Source organism: Tiliqua scincoides, chromosome 8 (genome assembly GCF_035046505.1).
Source record: "Tiliqua scincoides isolate rTilSci1 chromosome 8, rTilSci1.hap2, whole genome shotgun sequence".
Classification (NCBI taxonomy): domain Eukaryota; kingdom Metazoa; phylum Chordata; class Lepidosauria; order Squamata; family Scincidae; genus Tiliqua; species Tiliqua scincoides.
The window spans coordinates 15,819,645-15,836,696 of record NC_089828.1 but is presented as its reverse complement, the minus strand read 5'-3'; the positions used below and the strand labels follow the sequence as shown (position 1 = coordinate 15,836,696).

The 17,052-nt window shown below is 44.6% G+C and overlaps 1 protein-coding gene across 4 annotated transcripts in view; it reads right to left on the bottom strand.

Annotated features, from left to right (window-relative positions):
- CPEB1 (cytoplasmic polyadenylation element binding protein 1) overlaps positions 1-13,733 on the bottom strand; it is a 39,118-nt gene extending 25,385 nt beyond the window's left edge. For 2 of the 4 annotated variants that reach the window (XM_066635034.1, XM_066635036.1), the window contains exons 1-2: positions 13,481-13,733; positions 13,028-13,216 (exon numbers count right to left, since the gene is read on the bottom strand). In XM_066635034.1, the coding sequence (XP_066491131.1) occupies positions 13,028-13,181 (154 nt within the window). In that variant the 5' untranslated portion in view covers positions 13,182-13,216; positions 13,481-13,733. Of the gene's footprint in view, positions 1-2,273; positions 2,359-13,027; positions 13,217-13,480 lie in introns of those variants that run through there. The other 2 variants (XM_066635035.1, XM_066635037.1) reach the window with 2 other exon arrangements.
- Positions 13,734-17,052: the final 3,319 nt, after the last annotated feature.

The following is a 17,052-nucleotide window of genomic DNA, read 5'->3' as shown; positions in this document are numbered from 1 at the left end:
CTCTGTTACTAGAAGTGAATGGTGGCAACATCGTCATTCACTTTCAAAGTCTTAGGGCTGGGGAAGGGTATTGCCGGCCAGGTAAGTTTGGGAAGCACTTCTGCAAGGCAAAAAAAAAAATGGTATCTGCCCTTGGCATACACAGGGGTTCTGTTTCTGGAACCTCAGTGGATGCCAAAACCCGCAGATAACCGAATCCACAGGTTGGGGCCCTCACCTGAACTCCAGAAATGCCTCTCCATCATGTCCGAAGGTGTTCGGAGGCCTATAGAGGCCGTGCATGGCACCCCTTGCTCTTCAAAACGTCTCCCAGATGCAACCAAAAGGCGCTTCTTATCACAGCCATGAGGTCAGGTGAGGTCCACCAGCACGGGTTTGGAACCTGCGCCAAGTCAAATTCAGATTCCAAATCCATGGATAGGGTCAACCTGTATTATCTCCATGTTGCTGCAGCGGGGTTCATGCTAATAGAGAACGCACTCCCTGAGGTCAGTTGGTTTCACATACTGGTGCGATTCAAACCAGGAAAGTCTAAATTTGCCGTTTGATCCTAGCCACTATGTTAGCTTTCAGACTCTCACTTATGGTTTCCTTCACCCTGTTATTTAGCCACACTGGCATCTTTGTGGATTTGTTTGTGGATTTGGTATCCAACCTGCAGTATCTGAACTTAATATAGTGGTTATTAATCAATGCTATCTGAAAAGACCTGATTGCCTTTTCAGCTTCCTTGGTAACTAACCTTATTTTTTCTGCCTTTCCAAATTAAATGCAACAATATTCACTAACAAAGGGAAATTAGTAATAATGGGCAGGACAAAAAAGAATGATATATTGAGCAGGAATTTGTACCAAAAAAGGTAATTTGATTATTGAAGAGCAAGAAATGAAACTAATGCTTGAGTACTGCATCTAGAAGCAGAAAGCCAGCTAGGATACAGGCCCCCTAAAAAGTAAATATAATTAAGAGAAAGAAAACAGAATTTGAGTGACACCCACTTTCTAAGAAGTTTATCATCTTTGCAAAAATTTCTTTCTGCAACCCACAACATGGGTTGTGAGCCAATTTCAGGCGGGTCCCCATTCATTTCAATGTGCATTTTATTTTTAATCTATTATACTTGATGATACCATGGAATGTGACTGCATTTGGGGAAATTTTACAGCTCTGTAATTTTAACAGACTACTATTTATATACTTTTAAAAATGATAGTCAATGGGGCTTACTCTCGGGTAAGTGTGGATAGGACTGTGGATAGGGTTAGGAGGGTTCTTTATTCTAAATAAATCTTTAAGCTTATATTTATTGTAAACTTTTAGTTCACTTGATTGATTTGATTTTGTTGTATGGGGAAATGTTAAAAATGTTGCTATCACTTCTAGCCATGACATTACTTCCAGGGGGTCCCAACAGATTATCATTCAAAAAGTTGATCCCGGTGCTAAAACATTTGAGAATCACTAGTCTAAAGAATTCCAGAACAAATGTCACAAAACAGCTACTCTGATTCAAGATCAGCCTCCATACAAAGCAAGTGAAAATTGTCTAGTGCAACATAAGTAAATTTTTAAGTGTCCGGGAACCCACAGACCTGCCAGCCTATCTCCAGCCCAAAAAAGGTAGTCTAACCATCACAATACTAGAAAGCCTCCACAATCCACCACGCACAATCTGCATGAACTTCCCAAGAAAGCACTGGAGCTTTGCAAAGTACCATCGTAATCACTGCTTGGGTAGTAGAATTTGGGTTACAACACAGGATTCGCTGAGATTGTATCAAGGGTCAGCTAGGTCAGGCACTGGAAAAGGATCCATCTACTTAGTCTGACCCGTGACTCCTCAGTATCAGTGGCAGGGCGAGCACCCAACAGGACACAGACAAGTAGCACCATGGCAGGCTCAGGGCTGTAATTTGGCCCAGGGCCTCAACAACCTGGTGTCAGCACTGAACCGAAGGCTCTCCCAGCAGGAAGCGCCATCATTCAGCATCTAACATCGTCAAAAGGGGAATGAAAACTAGGATGCTATCATAATCCTGGCTGGATCACGTCAAGGGCCAGTCTAGGCAAGCTTCCTGTATCTCACCTGTGATCTCAAAGGCATCTGATGGATACAAGATACCTGTACAGTTGCCACTCCCTTGCATTTGGCATTCAGAGACAGGCTACCTCTAAAACCCTGGATGCATGTGATACCTTGAGCTAGTGGCATAGTTTAATATAATGCTTTAATTGTAGAGACCCAGCAACTGAACCCTAGAGAACTACTTACCTCTTGTTACTGCAGCTTCACAGTTTCACTTCCACAGCTAGCTTGAGAACATTAACTACACAGAAGCAATCAGCAATCTCAAGCGTCTACTAAACAAGGTAGTGGCAACTGAATAGTGAACATGCCTGACTGACTCCGAGGAACTGATAAGAGAGTTACTTTTTACTGGGTAGAGATGGATATGCCTTGTAAGTCCACATGCTTCCCACTTCCAGCACAAGAGACAGCCACAGATCCTAAAGGCGGCTGCTTCCCTTGATCCTTAATCCCGTGAATCCCTGTGACTTGCAGTCGTCACAGTCTAGGAAGTGTATTCATGATGCAAGAAGATAATTTAGACTGATGTATTTGGGCTTCAGAGCCAAGGGTGAACTGTTCAGCAAGGCCCCTGGAGACAGAATGGATGTGCAATTTTACCAGTTGTATCTTCAGCATAAGCTTCAAGGGAATCACTAACAGTCAAACAAAGACTTCCACAGATATTTTTTTTTTTGAGGGGGGGTAGTCTCAGCTGTGCCAGTTCACAATATACAATTGTGTTGTTTTAGAGGAGACAAACTAAGCAGGTCATTCTGTAATCTGACACAGTTCTGCTGCTCTGCCCAAGAACTGCCACTCCCAAATTGGCAAAAGCCCAGGCATTGCCACTTGTGACTCAGCAATTCTATTCAACACCAGGGGGACCCTCTCTATGGAATCAATCTGAGGTTTTTCTTTCTATCAGATCTGCGAGCAATTAAAGAGCACACTTTTTTTTCTATAAGCTAATCCAAGGGTCCAGAGGTCACACAGCACACTGGTCCTCAGTCTCCAACAGCAAGGAAGACAGGCAGGTCTGACAAAGCTTTACTGCTGTTAACACTCACACTCCTCAGGCACCATTTCTCAAGCAACTAAACAAAAAAAGGAGTGTGCTAAACACGGCAACAAATGTGATGGGGAAGGAGAGACGCATACTCTGTTTTTACAGTCAGGTGTGTGTATGAGACAGCCACCTAGGCCTACCCAGCAACTGCAATCTGGCAGAGACAGAGGAAAGATACAGCATACTGTATAGCAAGTGCACGTGTGGTGTGACATTGCGCTGCGACAGTGACACTATATCCTATACATGCCTGACTATTCAGAAGCGAGCCCCATAGAATTCAAGTGGGGCTTACACTCAAGTAAAGGTTGCAGTCCAAGTCTACTTCAAGATGGTTGTTTTGGAACATCTGCATAAAGTTGTCTTTCTACAAAGAACACTGTAAGCACATCTGATGCTCACAGACCACAAGTTCCCAAGTCAAGCCAATTTCTGGTCCCTGACTTAGCTCCAAGGTGGGGGTGGAACCACATAGGGTGCATGTAAAGTCATGCACATTGGGGCAAAAAATCAAAACTTTAGATATAGGCTGATGGGTTCTGAGCTGTCTGTGACAGATCAGGAGAGAGATCTTGGGGTGGTGGTGGACAGGTTGATGAAAGTGTCGACCCAATGTGCGGCGGCAGTGAAGAAGGCCAATTCTATGCTTGGGATCATTAGGAAGGGTACTGAGAACAAAACAGCTAGTATTATAATGCCGTTGTACAAATCGATGGTAAGGCCACACCTGGAGTATTGTGTCCAGTTCTGGTTGCCGCATCTCAAAAAAGACATAGTGGAAATGGAAAAGGTGCAAAAGAGAGCGACTAAGATGATTACGGGGCTGGGGCACCTTCCTTATGAGGAAAGGCTACGGCGTTTGGGCCTCTTCAGCCTAGAAAAGAGACGCCTGAGGGGGGACATAATTGAGACATACAAAATTATGCAGGGGATGGACAGAGTGGATAGGGAGATGCTCTTTACACTCTCACATAACACCAGAACCAGGGGACATCCACTAAAATTGAGTGTTGGGCGGGTTAGGACAGACAAAAGAAAATATTTCTTTACTCAGCGTGTGGTTGGTCTGTGGAACTCCTTGCCACAGGATGTGGTGATGGCATCTGGCCTGGATGCCTTTAAAAGGGGATTGGACAAGTTTCTGGAGGAAAAATCCATTATGGGGTACAAGCCATGATGTGTATGCGCAACCTCCTGATTTTAGAAATGGGTTATGTCAGAATGCCAGATGCAAGGGAGGGCACCAGGATGAGGTCTCTTGTTATCTGGTGTGCTCCCTGGGGCATTTGGTGGGCCGCTGTGAGATACAGGAAGCTGGACTAGATGGGCCTATGGCCTGATCCAGTGGGGCTGTTCTTATGTTCTTAGGGAGAGAAGAAAAAGTAAGGCTTGAGACTTGCCTGTCTGTTCAAACCACTACAGGTTCACAGCAGGTTCATTCACATCTAACAGAACTTTCTTGAGCTCTCTGCATTTTAAATCTTTTATTTAAAAACAGGAATGGGGGTAGGAACAGATGCATGTAGAAACACTCTTACAAGGTTTGCAACATGTGCTAAGGAAGTGAGGGAGTCGATAAGGCTCGAAATTTGTATGCACTAAAGTGGTGCTCTTCAACCTGTGGGTCTCAACCCCAATGGGTTGCAAAACCTCATTTGGGGGGTCATGGCAACCTTTTAAGGCCTGTGCAAGAGAGGACTTGGATCCAAATGTAAGGTACTGCCTTATCAAAACTGAGTTCTTGATATAGTCCTACACAACTCTTCCTGTCATGTTGACACACAGCTCCTAAGGCTGACTCTACTAAGGATGCTACTTCACAGGGTTGTTATGAGGACATAAGAGGTAGGGGAAAATAGGGAAGGCAGGGGATGGACAGCAATGGGCCCTGGGAGGGAGAAAGATCAGTGGTGGGACCCCAACCTTATACTTTATTGGAGTCACGACATGAAAAAGGTCGAAGACCACTGAGCTTAAGGCTTTGCACTTATATATTCTCTCCTCTACTCAAAGCAGTCCACCTTCCAACAATACATAGACAGGAATACTGACAGCCTTAAAAGAGTGACTACATGGGTGTTCACATACTATATCAATATAATCTCATATTTGATAAGTTATGCAATTATCGAAACTACCCAGTGTTTAGTTTCAAAATCAATAGTGGAGTTTCTACTAAACAAATTTTTGCGTGACAACTTGTCATGCAACATAATACGGTTGTGCTTCGGCATCTGTGCGGGTTCTGTTTCCAGAACCCCCATGGATGCCAAAACCCGCAGATAAGCAAATCTATGGATCAGAACCTTGCTGCCCTCCAAATGTGAGTGGAGCTGTGCACTGGTTGCGTTCGGAAGGCCCTCTGAGGGCCAGGGATTGAGGGTATTCAGCCCTCAAAAGGCCCTCTGTTCAGAGGGTACAGATCTGGCCAAACCCACAGTAAGATAAAACTGAGTCCCAAATACATGGATAAACAGTCTGAACCTGTTTTGGAATACTGAATTCCATGCAGTTTGATGAGTACCAAAAGAACAGAAGTTAAAAAACTTGGAAGACAGAGATAATAGCAGTGTTAGCTATGAAAACTAGAAGATTGACAGTATTTTCTTAAATACAGTTTTATTCTACATCTATAGTTCTTGATGCCCATAACCAAAGGTAAATGTGTTGCACCAATTCATCCCAGACTGCATGCTTATGTTCACAACTTAATTCTTGCATACAAATTCATACCACTGTGTGCATGTAAAATGAAAGCCAATGGAGGCATTTGTAAGCCGTCCTTTGGTATGCAAAAAGCATCCATCAGGACTGCATACTTCAGTACATTAGGTAACTGGTCCCAACTTTTGACAAAGCAGACCCAGACCTTTCAGTCAGCCAAAAGCAAGTCAGAAACAGAGAGAGATGAATGAAAACCATGTTGCATAGCAGCTGCCACATCACAAGGAAAAAAGCATAGTCAGCTTCCTAACCACACACCCAGGACCACAACAGGTGTTTATGTGCTACCATACTATCAATGCAGCAGTGCATTTGTATAAAAATGTGTGAAACCATGTTTAGAGAATAGACCAGCCATTTTCAACCTTTTTCAGCCCATGGCACACTGACAAGGCACTAAAATTGTCAAGGCACACTACCAGTTTTTTTTTACTTACATTAAATTACTACATTACAATTAATTTTTAATTAATACAATTAAATCATTACATGACAAAGGGCACAATTCTAACCAGGTCTACTCAGAAGTAAGCCCTATTTTGTTCAATGGGGCTTACTCTCAGGAAAGTGTGGTTAGGATTGCAGCCAAAGACTCACAAGAAGTTGGAGAGTATGAAGTTTGGAGTACATGTGTTTCTGGAAAGGAGGAAAAAGGTTAATAAAGTGTAATGCCAGAAAGTGCTGGCAAAGAGAGGTCAGACTGAGCACATAGTGGGGTGAGGGGCAAAGAAGACACATGATTGAAAGTAGTGCAGGATTCAGCTGGAGTGGAGGGGGGAATGTGCGGAAAGCGATTCTGGACCTTTGAAAGATACGGAGGAGTGAAGGGAGGTACAGTAAGAGAGGTGCTAACTGCGATTATGAGATCTGGGGGGGATGTGCCTGTGGGAGGGAGTGGGGTGGGGAGAAGTGCCAATTGTCTGCTCCTGTATTTAAGAAAAAAGTGCAACCAAAAGCCCAATCCTAGGCAATATGTCTACACAGAAGTAAGCCCCACTATAGTCAATGGGGCTTACTCCCAGGTAAGTGTGGATAGGATTGTGGCCCAAAGCCCTTCCCCTAAAAGGCAAAAGACAAGGCAGGGAGGGTCGCTTTGGGGAGTTGCAGGCAAACTGGGGCACCAAAACCCTTTTAGCCAGCCAGTTCTTGGGCTGGTGGCCTCAGCAGACTCGCTCGCTTCCTACCTGCTTCTGCTCCTGCCTCCCTCGTTCTCGCTCCGACCTCCTCCAGGCTTCTCTGCCTGGAATCAATACCCAATACTAGTCGTGACTACTCAGAAGTAAGCCCCATAATAGTCAACGGAGCTTACTCCCAAGTAAGTGTGGATAGGATTGTGGCCCTTGCTCTGAAAGGCAAAAGGCAAGGCAGGGAGGGTCGCCTTGGGCAGTTGCAGGCAACTGTGGCAGGAAAAGGGACTTTCATGGACCCTTCACCAGGCCAGCCAGTTCTTGGGCTGGTGGCCTCAGCAGACTCGCTCCCTTCCGACCTGCTTGCCTGCTCCTGCCTCCTCCTTCATACTCACTTCACAGGCTTCTCTAGCTGCCCAATCAGCATGCAGGGCAGACTTGATACCCAATCCTAGGCGTGTTTACTCAGAAGTAAGCCCCACAATAGTCAACGGGCTTACTCCCAGGTAAATGAGGATCGGGTTGCAGCCTTCCTCTTGCTCAGCAGCAGGAGATGCAAAGCAGCCACTTCTACCCATGCAGCTGGTGCCTGCCTCCTCTGGCCCCGCAGCACACCTGAGGCTGCCTCGTGGCACACTGGCATAGCAGTTGAAAGGCATAGTGGTTGAAAACCGCTGGAATAGACAGCAGTGAGCAGGACTTGCTAGCAAGTGGAAAAGATAGCAGATCTCTGGCAGAAGGCTAGCCCATCAGTTATCCTTTCAAGTGATGAATGAGCCTAGGTCATGCATGGTGTTGAGCATGTACTGATGCCCACTGTCCACAATGAAAGTGCTCTCCACCCACTTGCTGCTGCTTCTCCATCTGGGACTGAGACTTGCCTCTCCTCAAAGAGGCCGGAAGAACCACCAACTGCAGTAGCCATCAAGACAAAAAAGCCCAACGTTATTTTAGGTATTTGCTATTAGTCAGTCTGTGTTGGCAAAACAGCAGGGCAAAAATGCTTCAAAGACAATGATTTGCCCCACTGATTCCAGTAGGGCTCAAGCATAATTTTCTGGACTGAGGTCCGCAGGTTTATCTCCACACCCTGAAGCAAAATAAACTAAAAATAAAGTCTAAAACCTCTTCTAATATTAGCACATAAAAGCAGTCAGGATTAGAATACTACTTGGGATGCTATCTTCCTACGCAGCACAAAATGTGGCTGTGCCACCCATTTTCAAATCTTAGCATTCTTGTGTTTGAAATTCTTTCCCGGGCACAAGGTGCTGCTAAAACTTGAAAAAACCATCAACTAATAACCAAACCAAAAATGCAAGGTTATACAGTAAGGAGACCAAGATGTTGAAAGTGAAGAGAACAAGTGATGCAACTGAAATGTGCTGTTCCAATTAAAATCATGCATCTATATGAACTTCACACATTTCTGACTAGAGACACTGAATTACCATGATGCAGAATACAGGGAAATTGGAGAAGCAAAGTGTAATCTGCTACCATGCCAATTAGATATCCTCGAGCCGAGAAGTGAATGGCAAGGTACAGTAGTGATTAGGGCACACCATTAATATTTGGACACAAAAAGGGGTAGTGTCGGCCCACAAAACTGGACACCTGAATCCTGTGTGCATGTCTCTATTCCTGATCTAGTTAATAAATGGCTACCAGCTACCAAAAGATGTTACCAGCTCTGTGCCCTTTGTTTCCTTCTATTTGGGTCTTAACTGCAATACGATCCCCTGCAAGGTTTAAGTGCTGTGGTCTGCTATTGGACCCCTTCAGCTCAAGAAAACTTAAGTTTTTGGAAGCTCAGCCTGGGTAGTTGCTCGATCCCATCACCAAACCTCAAGATAACCATAGTGGACAAGTAATGGTGATTCCCACTCCAAATGCCAGAACATTCACGTTATGACATTCTGCAGCCACAGCCTCTACAACATCAAGGTTCTGTGATGACAGAACTGCTGAAGCTATAAGCCTCTACTCACTGCAAAAGATCTTGGTATAGAGGCATTCCTTGGCAACAAGGAAACACACCTGGGAACGCTGCATATTCTATTTGGGCAGAGTGCTTGGGGGCCCAGCTAGCAGGTCTGTAACAAGGATTCTTGCTATTACACTCTTCACAGCTATAAGAATAGATTTCTCTAAGGTTCTGAAATAGCTACAGGCCTTCCAGCTAGTCATCAAGGCTTTTGGAATGTACTTCCATGCAGACAGGGTTGCTACAAGCAATGTAAAAGCAGCAAACTGAACCCTAGTGAGAGCTATGCAGGAGCTGCATGCAGATTCAGTGAAACTACAGCTCCAAGTGCCTGCCTGGACTCCAAGCTCATCAGTAGTCAAACACTGGTACTTCAAAGAACGCAGATCAGCAATTGTATTTTTAGCATGATTGCGAACTTTTTGCACTTCCAGCCAGCTCCCAGTGGATTTGTACAGCTGAGTCATTATAGAAGGTTCCAAACTGCCAAGCAGCAAGAATGCAGCATGGTGCTTGGCAGGGCCTGTCCCACCCAGCCCCTAGGCCTGGATCTGACAAATGCTGGCAAGACTGCAGTCCTAATGCCAAGCAAACTGCCAAGATACCAGCAGCTACACCAAGACAAAGCAAGGGAGCTGTCTGCTGCAAGAAATCTGACTCTATACAGGATCAAGGCTTTGTCTAGTGAAGCAAATATTCAAGGAGATTTCTTCTGCACAATGCACAGGGTAGGCCACCCACATGAATACTTCCTTTTTGAACCTTTCCTTGTTTTTACTTTACAACACCCCCTTCCCCCATCAAAGGAGCTTTAGGAAAATAAGCTGCATAACAAGGCAACCAATTCTCCTCTGTCATTCCCTCCAGCTCTGCAAAGTCACTTGCTTTTAAAAGCAATGAAAAAAACAATGAAAGTGGGGATAAAACACCCAATCTAGCACACATGCAAAACAGACACACACACCCTCCTTGCTGTACAGGCCACAGCAAACATTCTTTATGCAGACAAGAAATACAGCCATCCAGTTTAAGTGCAATTCTGAACTCCCATTCAGAATTTAATGTTCCCTTCTTTGATGGTACATGATTCAGAGCCGACTTAGACCATGAGATTACAGCCCACACATGCAGAGTTCAGTTTTTGCAGAGGAGTTAATGCAGCTGCACCATAAGCCATGCAGCCCTGAAAGCATATTGCTGATTTGGGCCTGCAGTCAGAGCATCTGTTCTCTTCTGCCAGAATATTTCGGGAGATTCAGAGCCTGTCTCCCACCACCATTGTCTTTTCCTGTTTCATAGGACGGAAAACCTTGAGAAGCCCTCGATCTGCCCATTCAAGGCCTATTCTGGACCTCTGCCTTTTCTTTCAGCTAATCCTATACCCCATTCACATACATTTTTTTACTAGGCGATTATGCCACATGCTCCAGACCATTATCACTCTTTATATTCCTACAATACTTTTTACAACAGGAGCTGAGAAATCTCTGAAGAGTGTTTTTTTTTAAACCATGCCTCCTGAACCTTGATTATGAATTGAGTTTCCACAGAAGTGCTTGTAACTTAGCAGATTTATTGACAAGGTTATATACAACTCACTCACAGAGCTTCTAACACAAAGCCACAAGGAGTCCTTCTGGTTCAAGGAGGTAGTACTAAATGCAGACAGATGCCCTATGAACTATGGACAACTACAATTGGTTCTTGAGCACATTTACAGCTATCATGTCTCCACAGGCCTGAATGCCAACAGAATGGTAGTATGGAATGCTGCTACCATTGCAGTGCAATTTTATTGCTGAAATAGGTACATATTCATAGCCAGCGAGTACCATCTTTAAACATAACTTAGTCAGATGAACTTGGGCAGTTTTCCAGGATCATCTTCCCCTATGGGAAGCTTATGCCTCCCATAAGCTGTGCCTGCTAGAAGCTTATGAGCTTTGCTTGAGGGGGAGAACCGTGTCCACAGAAAAACTGTGCTTATAGAAACATTTTACAACTACTACTCATTGTAGTATCTCAAAACATACCATTATTCCATTTTGCTCTGCTCTTACAGCACCTCTTGTAAAGATAACCGAGCCTAGTGCCAGCCTTTATTATGAAATTAGTAATGCAGTACAGATGACTGCCATAGGAGAGTCTTTACAGTGTGCCTCAAGATGGTTTAGAGAAAGTTTGAACAACCTATATCCAGTTTCACAGACAAGGGTCCCTTTCTTGGCATCTTCACCAGTACATTAACCCAGTCCTAAAAAGGACTGGGTTTGTATTATGCAGTTTTAATAGAGTCTTGGGGCAGTCTACCACTTCATCCTGCTAACCAACCAATTACTACAGTCTATTCCCACAGGGCCTGCCAAAATGGCAGCACACACAGCTTTGTAGTCTGCTACAGCAGAACAAGTGCCAGTAGTGCCCCACCTTAAGATGTCTGCATGAAGCTCATGCCCGAACCCGCTGCAGTCATATTCTATTGCTGGACAAGCAGTTGCAAGCCTCAGCTGAAGGTCAAGGATGCCAAAACATTCCACGGCTAGTAATTGCTGCATTTACAGGGCCCATCTTCAGAAGTCAGATTTTGTGACCTCTGATAGGCTGTCAAAGATGGAGACCACCTGACGGTAATGCACTGCTTAACCCCTCCAAGTTCATGTCACTAATTTTCAAGGTAACAACGATACAAGGAACTCCACTTGGACAAAGGCATTGTTAGGTGTGGCTAGTATTTACATGTGATCCTTTGAGCAATCTCCACCTGCAGCTTCACCAGGCTATGATAGTTTTTCCTGCAGAAACTGAAGGCGAATTGCCACATTCCTTTAAGACCATTTGGTGCTATTTCACAACAACCAAAAGTGAAAGAGGTAGACATGGTAAGATTTTCCACCTAAAGACAAGTTCTGTCACTTAATCTAGCAGCTGAATGGGCCTATCGCATGTAGTTTCAGCCCTAGCCTACTTTCTCCAAGCAACATTTTCTTCCTCTGCTACGTGTGCAGAAGAGATGCACAAGTCACATTCATCTAAGGGGCCTGCTGTGCCACTCAAAAGTAATTTAGACAACATGCTGATGCCCTTTGTACTTGCAAAAGCAAAGCAGGATCTGCAGAAAACCTGACAAACCACCATATATTCCCACGACCTGCCACTCATCAATGCTTAAGCAAAATGCTATTTCCAAAGCTGGCAAAATAGAGCAGAATAATAATTTTCTCTTGATACACTCAAATGGTAATAGTGCCCAGTCACTGCTATCTGAAGAATTCAATTTTGACCTAGCTGGAATTCTCCAAGTTGCACCTTTCTGAGGCATCACATACTGGCAAGCGACAGGGTATCAGCAATGAGTCAGGGCAATACCTGGAATGGTACTAATGCTGCCCATTCACATTTAGGCAAAGATTACTTTCAAGGGAGTAAGTTCAGCACCATCACACCCCATCAGAGCTACAGCCCTAAGCAGCAAGCTTGTAGATAGTATCCTCCCCCCATGTTCTTGAGATGGGTCCAGAGAAAAAGGTTTGGTCATCAAAGCCTGCAGTTCTGCAGCAAAGGTTAAGAAGCAAAATAACTGCTGATGAGCCCGATTGCCTCTATGCATATATTTCTACCCTCCCTGCAGAGGGCAGCTTAAACTCCACCCTACCACCCATGCTACAGCAGTCTCCAAGGAGTGTAGCTTTAGTCCTCCAACCCACTTGTGTCCCAGGAGCACCACTGAAAACAGGTGCACTAAACAATTCTCTCTCCTCCACCCCTTGCCATATTAACGATCACCTCCTCAGCACAGTTAACCATCTTAGAAACTTTTACCCTCCAACAATAACATGAAAGCATAAATTCACTACAGCTGTCCTCCAAAACTCTTGCTTAGCCTCACAACGCACTAGGTTAGCTCTGTAGAAGAAAAACTGAGGACCACAGAAAGATTTACAAGCTGCTGATCGTGGACGTGGGAACCTGCTGTTTTGCTTTAGAACAGCTCCTGGTTAGAGCTGAAAAGGGAATCCAGCAACTGTTGCTGTGCGTCAGCCGACTCACTCACCAGACTGTGTGCTAGGCTGGGCTGCAGCATCTGAATCCTGGGTGCTCCATGGCCTGTCCCACCCTGGCAGGCTCAAGGACTGCAGTCCAAGGCACAGGTCGTTGGTGTCTGGGAGGCCACGCGGAGACTCTTGCGCAGAAGGTGGGAAAAGCATCCTGCTTGCACTTGCTCCCTCAGAGTCCTGGAAGTCTGCTCAGACAGGGAGAAAAAAGCCACACACAGAAAGACAGAGACACACAGAAGCTCAGGAGTTTAGGAGTTTACCAGAGATCCAAGCCCAAGCCAGCTCCCACAGTGCACAGAAGCAATTATTCCTACAGACAGCTAATACACCCAGAGCAGAGCAGGGAGAGTACCATCTGGCCTGCAATCAGACCCACCTCCACCCTCCACCTTTCTATCCCGCCTGCACTACTGACTGGGCCAGCATGTGATCAGGCTGCTGATGCTTACCGTGCTGCTAGAGACGTCACTTGGCTGTGCAATATAACCACATCTTCACTTACAGGATAGAGGTGGAGAGCAAGCCTGCCCATGGGATTCAAAGACAGTGTGCAAGAGGGAGAAGATGCGGCCACAGGCAGTCAGGGAAACACAGTTAAATAGAGAGCTGTGGCTTAACTAGCAGCAGCACAGGGAGGTGGCTAGAGGCAGCCATCCCCTCAGCAATAGCGGCAGCAGCAACAGCAAGAGATCACACTGTTGGCTTAATGCTATCCAGCTATCCTGGCCCCGCCTCCCCACCCTCTCCACCCACAACCCAAAAAACCTTTTAGCCCTGGAATGTTTCCAGCTGCTGGCGCAAGCCCTGGAAGCAGCTCAATGCAAAGCTTCACAATTCTGCTAGCATAATCTATTTGCTTTAAACTTGGCTACTGTGCCCTCACAGACTCTGCATTGTTTACCACTAAGCAATATGGATCACCTTCAAAAAGATCCTGAGCTATGTAATGAGGAAAGAGAGGGGTGTGTGTGAGTGAGAGAGCATGCTGGGGGGGGGGGTGTAATACTAAAACAGCCAGCTGTATAGTGGGCATGGCCCTAAGAAGGCACCAGCATCCAAATCTTATTTTCACCTTTTTGAAAGGACAGCCACAGGTACCCTGCATGCAGACAAGACCTGTCACTGTACTTACCCACCATTCCATAGGCAAGAAAACAAGTACAAACATGCATGGGGAAAAACACATCACATTTGCAAGTCTCAAAATATCCAGCATAATGCAGAGAACAGGGAAGAACCAGATCCCAAACCATGCTCTCTCCTTTTCTGAGCTCTATTCACAGTAGGACTTCCGCTATGGCAATCCCTCTACCTAGTAATATGCTAGCTGTCCAATGCTCAACCCCACACACTAATTCACAGGTTCTGTAACTGGTCAAGCACACTACAGGACAAACCTTCCTACAATACTGGATGAATTTGTTCCATAATTGGCCAGATTTTTGCTACAAGACTCAATTGTGGGGAGGGGGGGGAAGAGAAGAGCATCAGGGAGTAAAGCTGCAAGATGTTTTTAACTGCAAGTTCACTAATGGAACACTAGTCATTTTATCAGTGATTGGCTATTTTCTAAACTATTAAATGAAACCAAGAATGCTCTTATGAAGAGTAGCAGCCTACCTTTTTAAGTTTTATTATTCAATAGCAGCAATAGGGATGAACGCTCCTTGCTTCTCACACCTCTGGGAGGTTGCACACTCACATGGTCATCATTTAGGACAGTGTTTCTCAAACAGTGGGTCAGGACCCACTAGGTGGGTCGCGAGCCAATTTCAGGTGGGTTCCCATTCATTTCAATATTTTATTTTTCATATATTAGACTTAATGCTACCATGGTATGTGACTACATTTGGGGAACTGTTACAGCTTTGTACTTTTAACAGGCTACTCTATATATGCTCTCAACAATGATAGTAAATGGAACTTACTCCTGGGTAAGTGTGGGTAGAACTGCAGCCTAGAATTGTTAAAAATTAACCTGCTTGTTGATGTCACTTGCAGTCATGACATCACTTCCAGTGGGTCCTGACAGTTTCTCATTCTAAAAAGTGGGTCCCTGTGCTAAAAGAGTGAGAACCACTAATTTAGGAAGTAAACACTGCCTTGCTTTGCATTGTTTTAGTCTTGCAAACTACGTAAAATAGCATCTTTTAAAGTGGAGGTTCTCTTCTATTAGCAAGGCGAATAGTGACCTCCCATTCAGCTCAGGACAGCATCCCTCCTAGCTTGCCAGTGTTTCCCATGCATCTTATTCTAAGATTGTGAGCTCCTTTGGAACAGGGATCCATTTTTCTTTATTTCTTTTGCTATGTAAACTGCTCTGACAACTTTGCAGAAAAGTGGTATACATATATTCTTAAAACTAAATCTAGGCACGATAATATCTTGTGCTTGCTGTGACACTTAAAGTAGAACTTGCAACTGTTGGGGTTCATCCTGAAATTCTAAACATCTAGAACTGTTGGGTGAAGGAGAACCTTTTGTGTTTGGTGTGTCAAAAATTCAGAAAATGCCTAACTTGACTTGGCTGGCAGGTCACTCCCCCCTGGACAAAACTGAAACAATTCTTTACATATTCTTTTATTTTAAAAGATACAGTCCAATCATGAGTGGTGCTATGTATTAAATAAAGAAACCTCAAATAATTACAAAAATTAAATATGAGTAAAACAAACTCAGTTATTGTCAGGTGCTGGTGAATGCTAGCATATCACCCAAAACAATGTGGAATGTCCCCTTTGACATGCATGGCAACCCAGGTTTGCCATCACTGGGTTGTGGCGACCCTGAAGAGAGCCCTCTAAGTTAGAACATAAGAACAGCCCCACTGGATCAGGCCATAGGCCCATCTAGTCCAGCTTCCTGTATCTCACAGCGGCCCACCAAATGACCCAGGGAGCACACCAGATAACAAGAGACCACATTCTGGTGCCCTCCCTTGCATCTGGCATTCTGACATAGCCCATTTCTAAAATCAGGAGGTTGCACATGCACATCATGGTTTGTAACCTGTAATGGATTTTTCCTCCAAAAACTTGTCCAATCCCTTCTTAAAGGCATCCAGGCTAGACGCCATCACCACATCCTGTGGCAAGGAGTTCCACAGACAGACCACATGCTGAGTAAAGAAATATTTTCTTTTGTCTGTTCTAACCCTCCCAACACTCAATTTTAGCAGATGTCCCCTGGTTCTGGTGTTATGTGAGAGTGTAAACAACATCTCTCTATCCACTCTGTCCATCCTCTGCATAATTTTGTATGTCTCAATCATGTCCCCCCTCAGGCGTCTCTTTTCTAGGCTGAAGAGGCCCAAACTCATGTAGCCTTTCCTCATAAGGAAGGTGCCCCAGCCCCATAATAATCTTAGTCGCTCTCTTTTGCACCTTTTCCATTTCCACTATGTCCTTTTTGAGATGTGGCAACCAGAACTGGACACAATACTCCAGGTGTGGCCTTACCATCAATTTGTACAACGGCATTATAATATTAGGTACCCCAAGTTCCAGGGTTGGAGAAACATGGGGGTTGTTGAATAAAATTTAAATACAACAGGAGGCCAGATCCACACACTTACCCATGTGATTCTTCCTATTTTTTTTTATTTTTTTACTAAATTTCTATCCTACTTTATCTTCCCAAAGGGCATTAAAAGCAGCTACAGCTACATCTCTTTAGTCAAGATGTTTTGAATTGTTAACAAAACTCTTTGAATGTCCAAATTGATACTGCTTTATTATGCATTGTTCTTATTAGTTTAATGCATATGCGATTTGGTATTTTTGTGAGCCACTAAGCACAAGCGTTTGCAGAAGACACAAACTGAAACAGCACACTCCTTTTATGTATGTAAGGAAGTCATTTGCAAGGACAGATCATGCAACTTCCCATATTGTGGCATGCATCAGTAAGTCATTGATACTTTCCTTACGAGGAAAGGCTACAGCGTTTGGGCCTCTTCAGCCTAGAAAAGAGATGCCTGAGGGGGGACATGATTGAGACATACAAAATTATGCAGGGGATG